This window comes from Camelus ferus, chromosome X, assembly GCF_009834535.1.
Source record: "Camelus ferus isolate YT-003-E chromosome X, BCGSAC_Cfer_1.0, whole genome shotgun sequence".
Lineage (NCBI taxonomy): Eukaryota > Metazoa > Chordata > Mammalia > Artiodactyla > Camelidae > Camelus > Camelus ferus.
In genome coordinates this window covers 34621876-34637819 of record NC_045732.1, presented here as the reverse complement: position 1 = coordinate 34637819, position 15944 = coordinate 34621876, and the positions used below count along the sequence as shown (strand labels likewise).

The window sequence follows — 15944 nt, the reverse complement described above, 5'->3', positions numbered from 1 at the left end:
AGCACTTGTAAGAGAGAGACAGATTCTGATTTAAGTTAGTATAGGATGTCAGTATGCGAGGTGATGCAAGCCACTTCCAGAATACTACATGGAAGGAAAAAAAGTGTTGAGGAGGGGGTCCAAAAGAAAAAGCTGAAGAGTCAGACCTTTAGGAAGCCGATTACTGAAAAAGATACTCGAAGATTATCACGTATATCTTAATCCAACCTCTGATTTTACAGATGACAGAACTGTGGTTCAAAGATCTTCAGCTGCCCTAGTCCATAACATAATCAAGAATAGAACATCCAAAGGAAAATACAAATTGCTGGTCAAACTGTAAAATATTTTTCAAATAAAAGGATACAGCAGTCCTAATAATCACCTTTGTCTCAAATGCTTCCAACATTTAAAAATGTAACTAGACTTCTTCTGATTCACTCTGTGCAGTTCTAATCAGTCATATTTTAAATGAGAAGTACCTGTCATGAAATCTATCTCATACACGCAAACGTAGTCATCAAACCAGTGCTGATTGGATGTCCACACTCTTGCAAGCCCCTGTATGTGATATGAAACTACAATATTTCCTCAGTCTTTTTGGGTACACCTGCATCCAAATACTGGTAAGATTTGTCATAGGTAAACTACGTATATGTCACACCTGCACAAAGATTGTATGACCCAATATTCATCAATAACAGGCTTCCACATTTCTTTTTCTCAATTATTGATCTCTGTGATCTAATTATACTATAGTTATACTATACTTGTATAATTATACTATACTTAGAGTGAGTGTTAAATATATTTTTCACATTAGCTGAGGATCATGTATAGATTCATGTCAATTAGCGTTGACCAAATGCTAAAACTGACCACCAAGTATTAGATAAACCCCAAAGCTCATTCAACCACGAAGATATCAAAACATCAGAACCCAAATAAATGCAACTTTTGTATTCTTCGTTCACCCAAAAAAGTTAATAAATGAGTCCTAGCTTATTTTTGAGAAAGAAATAGGGGCAAAGAAGTGTCCTGAAAGGCAGAAAATTAATGTTCAGCCTGCAGTGAACCTCAGAGTATCTAAATAACCAAGGCACTGAAACTAAGTGGCATATTTTTTAATGTAAGCTTTTCTTTATCGCTACAAAACCATAACAGTATGTGCTGCCAAGTTCTGGGTTAAAATGCCTACAACGCTTCTAGCAGAAATGATTCTTCAGGGTGATGTATTTCAGCAAAAAGGGAAATTGTGGCATGCTGTGGACTCAACTGGCAGAATTCTGAATATTAGTCTTCTTGCAAAATGGCTTTTCTGTCTTGGATGATGAGGAAGATTCAGTCCCTTCTATTCTCACACAGCATAGCGTTCTTCTGGGCGGCTAGGGCTCTCAGTTCTTTTAGTGGAGCTCAACTTGTGGATAAAAACACAGGGGGAATATTATTTGGAAATATCTCTTTCTACTTGATACTTGGAATTTAATCTCAAAACACATGGAAAAACTCTAACCGCCCAGTGTTCTGATAAAAGTATTGTCATTGTGCCCTGGCTAACTGTTGGGCAGAAGTGACACACTGGGTTATCCCAGTAACAACCAGGATCACATCGACAGAGGTACACGAGGCAGCTATTTCCCTTCCCTGGAACTCTTGTCATGGGTTTAAATTCAACACTGCTCATGTAAGGCTTAGGGCCTCCTGACTCCATACCTGTGCTTCTCCAGTCTCTCCTGCTTTGTTTGTCTTTTTTCCATCTTCTTATCTTCCTGTTAAAATCCTACTTATCTCTCAAGGTCCCAGAATTTCATTCAGATTCATGATATTAACATTTCTCCATTGTATGAATGTCAATTATTTTCTCCCTTGATTACTTCTTGCAAGAGGATGGGGCACCTTGTGGGCAGGGACACTACTTCCTCCTCTTCATATACCTCTTTCCTGGTGATCTGGCTACTGCCTGGCATATGGTAGAAGCTCCCAAAATGCTTGAATGAGTCCAGGCACCAGAGCCACCTCTGCACATAATGAGATGCTTTGAGGGGTACAGCATTCCTTTTCCCTAGATGTGTTCAAAGCTACAACCAGATAATTACTCAGGAGATGCTGTCAAGAAGATTAAAGTCTTAGGTGATTGGACTAGACTGCCATTCAAAAAGTTCTTTGGCCCAAAGACTCTGAAGGATGCATTGTCCCCTGGAGTTGGGCTTTTTTATCCTGTTTTCCTTTTTCTCTCTCCCTAAAGAGAGTCAATTCAGAAATTCTCAGGGGCAGATTTTAAAATCTTCCACCACTGGGTTTCTGTCATTTGTTGTCTGTGTCAGGTCATGAGTAAGAACTAACATGTCAAGTCAGCAACTGAACTGCCATACTTAAAATAACATCAAGAAACAGAGACAGAAGATAAGTTCAAATTGTCAGATATAGATTATAAGCTCTACAGGAGAGAAAAATCAAGGAGAGCCAGAATGATCAAGGAGAAGAGAGTTAATCAGGTATTGAAGAAAGGATAGGCTGGAAATGTTCAGAGAAGCACTTCCATGTTAAGGAAAAAACTAAAACAGGGAAGGAATGGAGGGACAAAATAAACATGGTGTAGCACTGAGGACAAGAGAGCAGTGTGACTACAGCCATGTTGGGGATGGTAGGAAATGCTGCTTGTCCAACAAAGGGGGTGCTAGATAAGTGGGGTGTGGAGAGGGGAGCTTAAGAAGCGGACAATAAATCATTGAACATCCTGAACAGAACAAGGTGATAAAAGAAGTATTTAAAAAAATCAAATCTGGGAGAACACTGCAGGATGGACATGAAGGGAGAGCCCAAAGTGAAGGGTGGCCACTGGGAAGATGGTCATAACCTGGTGAGCTGAAGGGGCTAAGAGTCTGTCCTGGGGATGGGGGAAGAGTTACTGGGAAAGAAAGAGAGGAACAGCCCAAAGAAGGAGTTAGAAGGATCTGCTGACTGGGTGTAGAAGATAAAACAAAAGGATGTGTCCAAAATGATGGAAAGGATGGTGGTGCCAAGAACAGAGTCAATGAAATGAGGAAGAGAAGCTGGGTTGGAGGGCAAGGAGGCTTTTGGACTTGTTGAATATGAAGTAAGAACAAGACTTTCAAGCGTGAAATATGCAAAAGCAGATAAGCTATAGGACAGGAGTCCAGAGAAAGTGAAGGACTCAAACTAAAGATTTGAGAGCTTTCTATAGATGAGGAAAAGTTAACATCTTGGAAGAAGAGAGGGAGAGAGTGCATATGAGCCCCAAAGTGATGAAGAGCTGAACCTCGAGGCCATTTCAAAACTAGAAGAATCGGCACAAGAATATGGGCACAATGACAGGAACAGAAAAAGGAGCAATTGGTGTGGGATAAAAATTCAGGATCCAATAGGGTCGCAGAAAGCATGAAAGAAGTTTCAAAAAGGACTTGATGACAGATGATGGATGATGGATAAGAGCCAAAGCATGTTGAAGATACCACTGTACTACTTACAAATGAGTAGGGCTTTTCCCTTTCTCAACTACCGAGTGTCTAAGATTATTTAATTGGTGAGTGGGCAGAAAAAGGGATTTTGTGGCTGAAATACATGCTCTGTTTTATGATTTTTAATTAAGATGCTGCTATTCTTTGTGCAGACAGAGAAAGTTATAAAAAGTTAATTTGGATTGCTTTTGAGGAACATTTAGTCAGAATTTGTACTCTTCTGGGAGCTCTTTTGTTATACAATAGGAATAATCCTGCATCTACTAAGTATTGGCCATATATTTTAAGTATGTGGGTATCATATTAAAATGTACAAGTCCTGACAAAAGTTATAAGAAATATCCAGAAGCGTTTAAAACTGATATAGGGGCCATTAAGTAACTCATGGGATACTGCTAAGCACACACAAAGATGATGTGTTTCTGAGTTCTCAAGAACCCTTAGGAAGTAATACCTCTCACCTGCTCATGAAACACTAGTCTGTGTGCTGGGTTTATCCTGAGCCAGACTTGCATCTACTTTTATTTTAGTTGTGAACCATCTGGCAAGACATCACAGCCAGAAAGCAAGGTTTCTGGTCAGTTTTGGTGTTCAGATCAAATCTGACTGATAAGAAATGATATTAAAGGAAGCCCAGTGTCTTCCACTGTCACTGATGAAATGGAAGCTGGGTTCTGGAATAGAAGTGTGAACTACTGTGCAAGAAATGCCCTCTTCTTCCCCCAAATGGAAATGAACAAATTAGTCATTGGTAGTGACCATGGAAAGATTCAGGTTGAGGAGCCTGAAGCTTATATAATTGGGGTGCCCTCTCTAGGAAAAAAAAAGAAGGCAAAATTACAAAGACAAGATTCATTATGAAACTGGTTATTTAGAATGAGAACCCAGAAGGACCTGCAGTTGTAAGGTCATAAAGCATAAGGATCATCAGCTACACTGTAAATCCAACTCTGCTCACGACCAACTACTTGGAGTAAAGTGTAGAAAAGGAGAAAAAGAGCCAGTAATCAGGCAGAGGGAAAAATGAAAGACAAAATGCCCCTTAAGGAAAACTGGAGCACAGAACAAAAAAAGACAAGAATAAAAATCCCAGAAAGAACCCTGAATTGTGAAATATGGATGGTATGGAGGTGGGAATGGGGACAGAACTCCCAATCAATTTACACGTCATCACCATATTTATTTTCCCATGATCAATAATCATGTTGCTTCTAGGAGGCTTACATAGAAGAAACAGGTTTTTAGAAACACCAGTCCACTTTATTGCAAGCACTTAACAAGTGTTTGTTGAGTGAATGAATCGAAGTTAACGAATGAATGAAGAGGAAACAAGGGAGACACTTCTTTTTTCGTACTCTCCACCAGGATCTGCTTTCCTGATGCTCCAAAATACATGCATGTTTTTGCTGGCACTGGCTGGAGTTGTCAAAGCAACAGTTCATGCCAATCTCTTCTCTGGTGATTAAGACTGTTATCCTAAACAGGCCAAGTCAAAAGCTATCTCCACGCAAAATTAATTTGTAAGCAGTTTCTCAAAAGGATTGTACATAAAAATGGCTACTTTGGGACACCCTATTTACTCCCTCCCACCTTATTTCTCCCTCTTACTAAATCAGATCCTTCAGGTTTATTTCAGAAATTAACCTCCTCCCATGTCTTGGACAGATTAGTGTGGGACTCTAGCTAGAGCTGAAAAACAATCAGCTAAATTTCAAACATTTTACCAATGATGACAACATAAGTAACAATTTAATACATCAGTCAGGATGAGGTTTCCAGGAAGATTCAGAAAAATCTCATGCACCACTCAGTTGGTCAGCTACAAACTCAAACCAGGACCAGGGGAACCCAGGATTGCCAGCTGCTCATCACAGGACAAGATTCAGGCCCTTGGGGAAGGACACAAACATACCATTCCTCTGCCCCTGCTTCTCACAGAGGGATTCCATTTGAGCAATAAATGCCCTGCACTTTCCTGCAAGTTCTTAAAAAAGAAAAAAAAAAAAAAAACAAAAACGCTAGAGTAGGTTAAAACTAAGAGCTCTCTCCTCCCCGCCTATTTTAAAAACCTTTTCCTAAATGATTCTTCCTCCTTCCTGTTCAGTTACTAAATTTTCTAAGGAAAAGCGCTTTAAGAAGAGCAGGACCTGAATAACACGATTACTACCTCAATATTACAAAAATCCATATACTGTTGTTCTGTTTAGGGCAAAGGATGTGAAACCAGTGAGGCAAACCAGCCACCTTGGGAATTAGGAGTGAGGGTCTTAAATGGGAGAAAATCACTGTCACTTCCCGGCCAGGCGGTCTGACCTCTGGATTGTTACCTCAGTTTCTTGGTTTTGTAAAACAGGGACAAATATACTGCCCACCTCACGGGACCGCTGAGGACTGAGAAAATCCACGTAAAGTGCTAAATATAACCGTACGGCAAGAGCTCCTTAAATGTTAGTATTTAATAGTAGGAGTAAAATGATTGTTCCTGCCTCCTGCAGTTCACACCACCAGCAAAACCCGCTCAACCCCACTCTCTCCTCGCGGGATCAGGGGCCCGACCGCTGTTGCGCTCTGTCATGCACAAGGGAGACCCCCCACCCCGAAACGCCACCTAGCTACTGCAAGTCCCTCCCCCGCCCCCCGGGCCTGCCAGGGTCCCTCAGGCTACCGCTACCGTCCACACTGACCTGAGATGCCGCCTCCTATCACGACTACGTCGAACATCTGGCCCGCGTTGTCCGCCTTCTCCTGATTCTCCATGCTCTGGTTGAGACTCTCCCGGGGCGTGGGTACAGGAGTGGGGCTGGCCAAGGGCGGAGCGGACTTTTCTACCGACTCTCGGGGGGAGTCCGAGGGCGGAGCCGATTCTTCCACCGATACCCGGGCGGAGCCGGGCGCTGAGGGCGGAGCGGACCCTTGGACTGGTACTCTGGGGGAACCCGGGGGTGGAGCCGATCCTTCTACCGATGTTCGGGGATTACCTAACTCGGAGAGCTCGGTGGACACTTGAGTCGACACTGGGGAGTTCATGGGTGTACGAGGTCCATGTACCAAACTCCGGGGGCTGCTGAGCACTAGGGGCGGGGGAGGGCCTTGTATCGACGCTTGGGAGGAGTCCGACAGCACGATAGATTCTTGTCCTGAACTCCCAGGGAGGCTGAGGTCTGAGGGCGGGTAGGACCCTTGTATCGACTCTAGGGAGGAGTCCAAGAGCCGGGGGAAGTCGGGTATTGAGAACTGGCTGGACTCTTGTACTGGCAGTCGCGGGGGGTTGTTGAGGGTAGGAGGTACTTCTACCGAACTCTGGGAGGAGGAGGATACTGAGAACGGGATGACCCCAAGTAGTGACATTTGCGGAATATTACGGGGTAGAGGAGGTGACAATATTCTGCTGGAGCCAGGCATCGAGGGTGAGATGGATTCTGGTACCGCCGCTCTGAGGAACTTCCTGGGTATAGGAGTCCCTGCTACCCGGGGGAACCCAGGTACTGAGGATGGGCCGGACTCATGGAGGGGCAACCTGGAGGAGCCTGAGGGCGAGACAGATCCCTGTTCGGATACCCGGGGGATGGTTGTGTGCCGGTTAGAGGCTGGGACGGCCCCCTCAGAGTTGGGAGAACGGGTGGCAGACATGGGGATCTGGTCGCTAAGGCGGAGGGCGCCAAAGTCCCAGAGGCCAACCTTGGTGTCCGAGTCAGTTGTCAGGTCAAAATCCGTGCTTGTTTGGGCGGACGCGCTGGCGCTTTGGGAGTATGTCACGTCTGGTGTGGACGCGTTCGACAGGGAGCTGGAAAACAGTCCGGAGACGGTCCGCCACTCAGATTGCATGCTCCACTCGGACGTGGAGGGCAAGGCCGTGCCCAAGGTGGAGGCCGGGTCCGGGATCTGGGCAGTAGTGTCCCCGGCTCTGGGTGGACGCTCGGCCTCGTGCCGTCTCTCGCCGCTGTTGTTGCTGAGGGAGGCCTTTGAGTTGTGGGCGCTCATTGTTCCGGAGCGCGCGCGGGCGGCGGTGCTGGGGGCAACTTTCAGCTCTCCTCAGGCCCTCCCTCTCACAGGCGCTCGCCTCTCCCGCCCAAGCTGTTCCCGATCCGCACTCTCGGAGGCCTGCCTCGGGAGCCCCGCCCACTTTGGGGGGGAGACGCGGCGCTGAAACGGCCTGGCCCCGCCCTTCCCGCCTGTACGCGGCGCGCGCGCGCGTTGGGGGAGCACTCCCGCCCGGTAAGGCCGGACGACGCCACCGAAGTGGGGGTGTGGCTGGATGAAGGTGTGGGCGGGGCCACGTGGGGGTTTCAACCTGGTGCTTTTATTCTTACACTTTAACTAAAATAGGACTGGGCGGAGGGCGTCGGGGGTGGGTTTAGGGAAGCCGGTACTGAAGGAAGCGGACCCGGACCGCGAGGTCGCAGGGCGCCCCCCCCCCCCGGTCTGGCCCCTTTGTGACGTCACAAGGGGCCGGTGAGGTCTGCGCAGTCGCGCGCCCTCCTTGTGGGGGGAGGGGTGAAGTGAGAAATGTCCCTAAGGGGAGGCTTGGCAGTTATTGGTTTTCTATAGGGTTTTTCAAGCTGAAGTTCTTAAAATCGAAGCAAGTAGGCGAGAAAATTAAGAACTCAGCTATCACAAATTAAGTGGGACCTGCAATTTAAAAGCGAGGGTCAAAGGATGGCTAAGTTGCAGAACCAAATTAAAAAAGATGTTTCCCCATCCTACTGAAAAGAGGAATATTTACTGTGTATATTTTATTGTGCATCAGCCCCTTGTCTTGATAGTTTTATCCCTTCCTTAAATTTACATCTTATCCTCCTAGAGCTGAATACGTCATCACTAGAACCCTCAAAAAGATGTAATTTTGACATGCATTCAGAGTAAATGATGAGAACTCTAGGAAGTTAACTAGTATCCGTACCCAAGTGTAAACATGTGTCTTGCCCGCCTCCTCCCAACTCCCATCTGTATCAAATAATATCTTGAAGAAACTGTAAAGAAATACAGATTTAGTTTTTTCTTTATCCAGTTTTAAGAGCTTTTACTGTCTAGCAAAGGAGTTGAGACATGACTAAATTGGTATCATTTTTATCTTAGACTTTGAAGCAAATAAAGAGAAAGTAACGGATATAAAAAATTCAGCGCTTTCTAATGTGATTCTGTCCAACTTTCCCCTTAGTCTCATTGCTTTAATTTTTTTAATTGAAGTATAGTTGGTTTACAATGTTGTATTAGTTTCTGGTCATTCAAATATTTGATTTCATATTATGTACTAGGTACAGGGCAAGGTATTTGGGATACACAGGGGACATGAGACAGTTGGAGACTTTCCTTGAACATACAGTCTACTAGAGGAGCTATGGAAAGAATAAACCACATGCTTGGTGTGTCAATTCAAATTCTGATAAATACTATTTTAGAAAGGCCCATAGTGACAAGGTGTTAGGGTGTCCTGACCATTCTGGGGGTTAACTTTGGGAGGGAGTATGTAAAAATGTCCTAGAAAGAGAGAACAATGTAGATAAAGGTCCTGTGATAGAAAGAAGCATGGGTCTTTGGAATAGCTGAAAGCCAGCGGGTGGAGCTTTGGCAAGAGGAGGAGCAGTGCAGGAGACAAAGCTGCAGAGGTAAACTGGGCCAAAGTAAGATCCTTGGTCTGTATTCTAAACCAGTAGAAGCCACTGCAAGACTTTAAGAAAGGGGCAATATGACTAGATTGAACTTTGAAAAGATCTATCTGCCATGTGAATGATGGTCTGAAGGGGACAAGAGTAGATAGATACAGGGAGACAAAAGTTTGGAATTCTTCAAAGAAAGAGGTGATGATGGCTTGGGCTAAGGTCGGTGGTGGCAGTGGAACTGGAGCGATGTGGATGTATTAGAGACATTTACAGGTAAAATTAACCAGGACATTACAGGACTTGGTTGTGGCTAGGATTTGGAAGATCATGAGCATGTTTTTGGACATGTTGAGTTTCAAGTGCCTTTGAGACATCCAGATGAAGGTTATAGAGTAGGCAATTGAGCATAAAGCCTGAGACTCAAAGCAGGAGTTTGGCTGCAGGTAAAAATGTGGGAGTCATATTAAATAAATAATGGGTGGAATAGATGAGCAGAAATATGAGTATTTTCTCTCTTCATTTTACTTGTTTGTATTGTATATTTTGTTAATCTTTTGTAATAAAAACAATAAAATTACTTTTAAGATAAATGATTGTGATCTACCCTACAAGTATTATTTCCTCCCTTTCTGACTGCGATCAAATTACTTCTCCGTGCCTGTCTCCTCAACCTTAAAATCTCTTAAGTTGTTGTATTGGTCAAGGTTCAAGAAGAAAACAGCAAACTTCGATTAGATGGTTTAAAGAGAGTATCATAAAGGAAGTATTTTAAAAGATGTAGGAAGATGGAGAGAAATCCCAAGGAATAATGCATGCCCCCAGGCTGGTGATAACAGGAAGGGATCACTATAGAGGGGTGAGGAGCAGAACAGTAATCAGACCTGATGACAGATGTGTTTGGAAAGGGCTACCTGACACAAGCTGTGGTTTTTAGTTCAGGGAGGCAGTCAGCCCACAGAAAACCCACAGGGGGAGCCAGAACATATAAATACCCAACCTCCCCCTCCTCCCTCCCTTCAATCTCCTGCTGGTCCTCTCCATTGACCTAACCCAGCCAGAAGCTAGGAGGTAGGAGAACCTGGTGATGCTGTCCATACAGATCAGGGGACATAACAAGCTAGAGAAAAGTGGTAAATACACCTGAAAGAGCCAAGAGAAGATATCCAGTACTGTTGTAGTGAGGGTTCAATGTGCAATTGAATATAAAATACTTAGATAGCTACTCAATACTTGCCCACATTTTAATTTCTAAAAACTCCATTATATTCATGTCATGGACTGTAATTTACTTAACCTTTATCGTCTAACATCAAGCATTTAGTACTTTCCATTTGTTTATATATATATATATATATATATATAACATAGGGGCTGAACATTTTTGTACATAATATATTGAATATATTGTACATTGTAAATTCTTAGAATATCCTTCGGCTAGAACCCTAAAAGTAAAATTCCGGGATAAGAGAGTAGTGCCATTTTTAAAGCTCTTTGATTGAAATTACCAAATTTCTTGCTAAAGAGATTGTCCAGATTTATACCTCATCAGCAACGTCTAAGAAGGGCTGTCTTCTTGCTGCCCCAACGCCAACATTAAGCAAGTTAAATTTTTAACCTTTAACTTGAAAAGTCAGCATGGCATTGCTATTCTAATCAGCATTTCTTTGATTATTAATGAAGCACTTTTTTCATATATTTAATAGCCATTTCAATTTCTCCTGTTGTGAATGATCACCGCCTGCCTTCCTGGAGTTGATTTCTGTGAGTACTTTATATAACAAGATATTAACCATTTGTTTGGTGTTTTCACGGCAGATAGTTTTTACGACTTATATTTTTGTATTGCTTATGGCATTTTATTTATGCAGAAATTTTAGTTGCATGTGATTGTATCTATTCTTCAATGACTTCTTCCACTGCTTTTAAACTTAGAGACCAGAAGGATAAAAATCTATGTTCTCTTTTGTTATTTGATGGTTTGATATTTTAAAACTGGTTTATTTAATCCTAATCTACTGATATGTATTTTGTTATGTGCTATGGAACTAAATAGACAATCCGCACCCACCTCCAACACGCACACAAATAGTTAAACAATCAAAACAAAACTATCTGTTGAAAAATCCTTCCATTCTCCACTGATTTGTTTTACCTCATATAACATAAATACTGAGATATGGTTTTGAACTTTCTTCTGCCATGTTGAATTGCTTATTTTTGCCATGTTGCCATCAATGCCACATTGATTTTCTTACTGTTGCTTTATAGTAGGTTTTACCAGAAAGAAGGATTAATGCCTCCCCAATACTCTTCTTTACAAGTTATTATATTCTTGCATATTATTTCCATTAATATGTTCTTATATATTTAAATAAATTTTAGTATCATTCCATCCATTAAAAACTCTTTTTGGTTAATTGAATCAGGATGATGGTTATTCCTAAACATGAATCTAGGACATTCATATGTGGCAGTCTCAGGGGGGAGGGCATAGCTCAAGCGGTAGAGCACATGCTTAGCATGCATGAGGTCCTGGGTTCAATCCCCTGTACCTCCTCTAAAAATAAATAAACCTAATTACCCCCCCAAATAAAATAAATAAATAATACAATATATGTGGCAGTCTCATTTAACATCTTTTTTTTAAGATGTCTTATTTTTCAAGGTACTTATAGGAAACTGTTTTATTTATCTCCAAAATAAAATAATTTTGTGAGAATGAGTGTTGAGTGTGTGTTTGTGTGTGGTTTCAATCTGTGGATTTTTTCATTTTGGGTTTTTTTTTAATCCCCATGCTAGGACAGTTTTTCTTCTATTCTTACTTGGACTACTGCATCTGTTTTATGTGGGTTTTTTCCCTGAGAAACACCTACAGTTTATGTTATGAGGGCATCTTTCTATGTCTTTATCATTATTGTCATCTCTTTGTCCTTTTTCTCTGAATTCTGAGAGAGCCAGTCACCTGTACCCTTTATATTACTCATCTAATTTTCTGCAGTTAACTAATTCTGTTCTTTACTGCTTGTACTGTAGGTTTTGACTATGCCATTTCAGTTAGGTTTTTTAAAAACTTTAAATTCTCATTTCATCCAACTCATTTTTTATTTATGCCATGTATCTCTCAGTATATTTTTTTCCTTTTGACTTACTGATTTTCTTTCTCAGAGACCTAGTTTTATGCATTTTCTGGGGACAGCATCCGCTGTTTTTGAGAACGCTCTTCTCTGTCTGCAGGTATGTATTGCACTCCCGTACATTGCTAGTTGAAGTGCAGGATGGTACCACTCCTGTGGAGAGGAATTCAGTAATATCTAACAAAATCATGTATGCCCATATGTATGAAACTGGTTGCATACATTGATAAGCCTACATGATGAAACACTATGCAGCCATTAAAGAAAAGAAGGAAGATGGTTTCTAGGAACTGATGTGACTGATTTTAAGAATATGCGATAAAATCAAGGTATGAAAAAAGTACATAATATATCTTTATGTGTGTTTTTGTACCTTTGTGTAAAAAATGTATTTGCAAAAAGAAACAGTATAAATCATAAATGGAGAAATGTATCAGAATGCAATGGAGGGGTAGGGATGGGAGTAAGATTTCTCTGAGTATTCTTTTTTAAATAGTGCCATTTCCATTAGGGGTCTTCATGAGTTCAACTAAACCTCCAGACTCACAAAACTACCATGGGCTACATTTGGCATCTCATGCTTAACTTTTGGGAGAGTGGATTGGTACTCAGAACAACTAAACATGCAACAATAAAGAATTGCTTAGTAATATGTCACAAATATGCCACTGGAGATCATGCAGTCCTCAAAACTTATGTTTACACAGAATTTCTTCATGACATGAGAAAACTATTATAAGATTGAGCAACAAAAAGCATGATAAAAATGTAAATGGCAGGTGGTCTCAATTGTATAAACTAAAATGTGTAGGATGGAGAATCACTGAAACATTAAGCTAAAAATTTTAGTTTGATTTTGAAATAATTATAGACTCACAGCAAGTTGCAAAAAATAGTAGAGAGAGATCCAGTGTAGCCTTTACTCAGCTTCCCCCAACGGTAACATCTTATGTAATCATAGTACTTTATCAAAACCAGGAAATGTACTTACATAGGTTGGTACAGGTTCAGTGTACCATTTACTCAGGTTCCTCCAACGATAACATCTTATGCAACCATAGTTCTTTATTAAAACCAGGAAATGTATTTACATAGGTCGGTACATGCTCACCAGGAACACTGTAGTTATTTCTGAATGATAGTCCGTATTAAGTCCTTAGCAGTCATCCTTGACTTATATACATATCACTATTGAAATGTTAACACTTTAGTTTTTTTAAATATTGTTATTTGGTAAAATCTGAGTAAGGGCGGTAGCCTAGTTAGTTGTATTGTCAATATCAATTTCCTGGTTTGGCCCTCCACTCTCCTCTCCTCTTTGCCTCCCCCCACCCACCGCTCCCAATACACACATTCTGTGAACCACCAGCAAGAGTACAATGTTTCATTATGTTGGTTTTTTTTTTGTTTTTTTTTTACTGTGCTCATTCTTGGGCTTCATTCTCCCTCTATGTGAATTTTTGCCTGGATATTCTCTATTCGTTCTTCTAGACCAAATCTCCAAATGAGGCTGCTGCAGATCGGGTTCTCTGGGAAGCAGATACTGAGTTGGAACTAAGGATGCAAAGGGTTTGTTAGGAGTAACATCTGTGAAAGGAAATGGGCACTAGCAGGATTGGCCAGGAGCTGGCAGATAGCTATGTAGATCTAACAGCCTCTGTCGGCTCAGCGGGAGCTCCAAGCAAAGGATGCCCTTTAGAGGAGCCCCGCATTGGGTGGGAATGGCCAGTCCAGAGTACAAACGCCTGGCTGTCATTCACTGCGAGTTGCCTTAAGAAGACTGCTTTTGCTTAATCACTGACTTGCACTTCCTTCTCCAAGAATATTGTGAAGTAGGCTCCAAAGCTGAGGCAGATCCTGAAGAAAATCACACCTAGAAACTAGCAGTTAACCACACGCCTCACTTCTGAGCAGAGTCCTCTCTTGAAGGGGAAAATGATTGGCACATGCCTGTCACAGCACCTGGCCGCTTCCTGGGCATGTGACCTGTGCAGTCTCCCAGGGTCCCACATTCAGAAAGGCCCTGCCATTGTTTTTGTTTGTTTGTTTTGTATTGAAGTATAATCAGTTTACAATGTTGTATCAATTTCTGGTGTACAGCATAATTCTTCAGTCATACATATATATACATATATTCCTTTTCATATTCTTTTTCATTATAGGTTACTACAAGATATTGAATCTAGTTCCTTGTGCTGTACAGAAGAAAGTTGATGTTCATCTATTTTCCTGCCATTGTTTCAATGCCCTGCCATCACTGTCTTGAAACTCTTAATCATTTTGTCTTTGAACTTGTGTTTTGTGAGCGAAGCCCAATGAGACAGTGGCACATACTCGTGAACTGAGGAGATAAGCACAAAATTCATGTACTCTATTCTTTATCACCTCATTTGCATGTAGCATTAGTGATGCCTTTTTTGAACAAGGGGTTTTGCATTCTCATTTTGCACTGGGCCATGCAAATTATGAATCTAGCCCTGACAATAGCCCTCCTTCACCAGGCTCCAATCCTGAATAAATGTCTATCCTCTGATCCTACCCTACTGTGAATATTACATCTTCTACTGCATATAGTATAAATATATTAAAATTGCCTGTTCATGTATCTGTTGCCACATTATGGAGTACTAATTTTTTTTTTAGTATTCTCTACTCTTAAAAAGCATAAATTCCAAGAATTTATACATTGTTTCTGTTCTTTTATCTGACTTTCTCCCTCTAACTTTCTACCCATCTCATACTCCATTGTAAATTGTTAAAAAAGAAAATTCAGTAAATTGTTAAGATCTTATTGGCTTTATTCATTGATTCATGAATCAGGAAGCATCCAATCTGGCAAGGAACACCAAGGCTCTGTACAAAATGAATGACTTTTATAGGCAGAAGGGAGCAGGAAAAAGAAAATTATATAGGCAAAAAAAGCATATTGGTGATTGCAAGGTTACTTTCCCTCAGGGGATAACAGGGCTCTAGCTAAGTAACCCAACTAGTGCTTATCAGGCAATTCCTAATTGACTAGTTTAAGATTCCATTTCTAGGAGAGCTGAAATTGTGATTAAGTCTAATATGATGACGTGGGGCTTAGCATAGGTGATCCCATTTTGGGCCTGTTATTTTTAACAAAATGAAAATAGATTACTGTGATTATCTTTGTAAAAGAGACAGTTATCCCCCAATATTGTTTTCCTTTCTTGCTTAGAAATAGAACCCACGGTTTTTGCTGCTCAGAATAAAGGCTATCATTTCCCAGCCTCCCTTGTAGCCGAGTGTGACTAACTTGTGGCAAATAGATGTCATTGGAAATATCACGTGAAACTCCCAGGAAGTTTTCTTAAAGGAAGTGATTGTCCCCTTATCTTTCCTTCCTATTACCTGGAATATAGATGTGAAGGCTGGAATTCATGTTGCTGTCTGGAAGCATGAGATAAAAGGCGGCTGGCAGAGTAATAAGTTGGAAGGAATCTGTGCATTTCTAGACTTCTTTTACACGAGAGATACACTTCTTTTTGTTTAAGCCATTATTATTTGGGGTTTTCAGTCACAAGCAGTTGAACTTAATCCTTCTGATCTAGTTCTTTAAATGAAAGTGGAACAGTCAAGACATATCTACTGTTGCCCTGCACAAGAAGGATACTCCCAACTGTTCCTGTTCAGTTCCACCTTACCAGGGGCTAAGATTCTCCTTTCTTGCCTCCTATCCCCAACTTCTGATCAAGAGTGGGATGGGGAATGAGACTTACAAGGTTATC

At 41.6% G+C, this 15944-nt stretch overlaps 1 protein-coding gene and 1 long non-coding RNA gene across 2 annotated transcripts in view; one reads left to right on the top strand and one right to left on the bottom strand.

Moving 5' to 3' along the window:
* The window catches only part of LOC102520659 (amine oxidase [flavin-containing] A), a 71377-nt gene extending 63847 nt beyond the window's left edge, over nucleotides 1-7530 (bottom strand). The window contains exon 1 of the mRNA XM_032475707.1: nucleotides 6143-7530. Coding sequence (XP_032331598.1) covers nucleotides 6143-7439 — 1297 coding nt within the window. The 5' untranslated portion in view covers nucleotides 7440-7530. The remainder of the gene's footprint in view (nucleotides 1-6142) is intronic.
* Nucleotides 7531-7596: 66 nt separating this feature from the next.
* On the top strand, nucleotides 7597-15549 carry LOC116662213. The gene is made up of 4 exons (XR_004318216.1): nucleotides 7597-7673; nucleotides 10765-10822; nucleotides 12227-12295; nucleotides 14358-15549. It is a non-coding gene; the product is annotated as an uncharacterized LOC116662213 (long non-coding RNA).
* The last annotated feature ends 395 nt before the right edge of the window (nucleotides 15550-15944 follow it).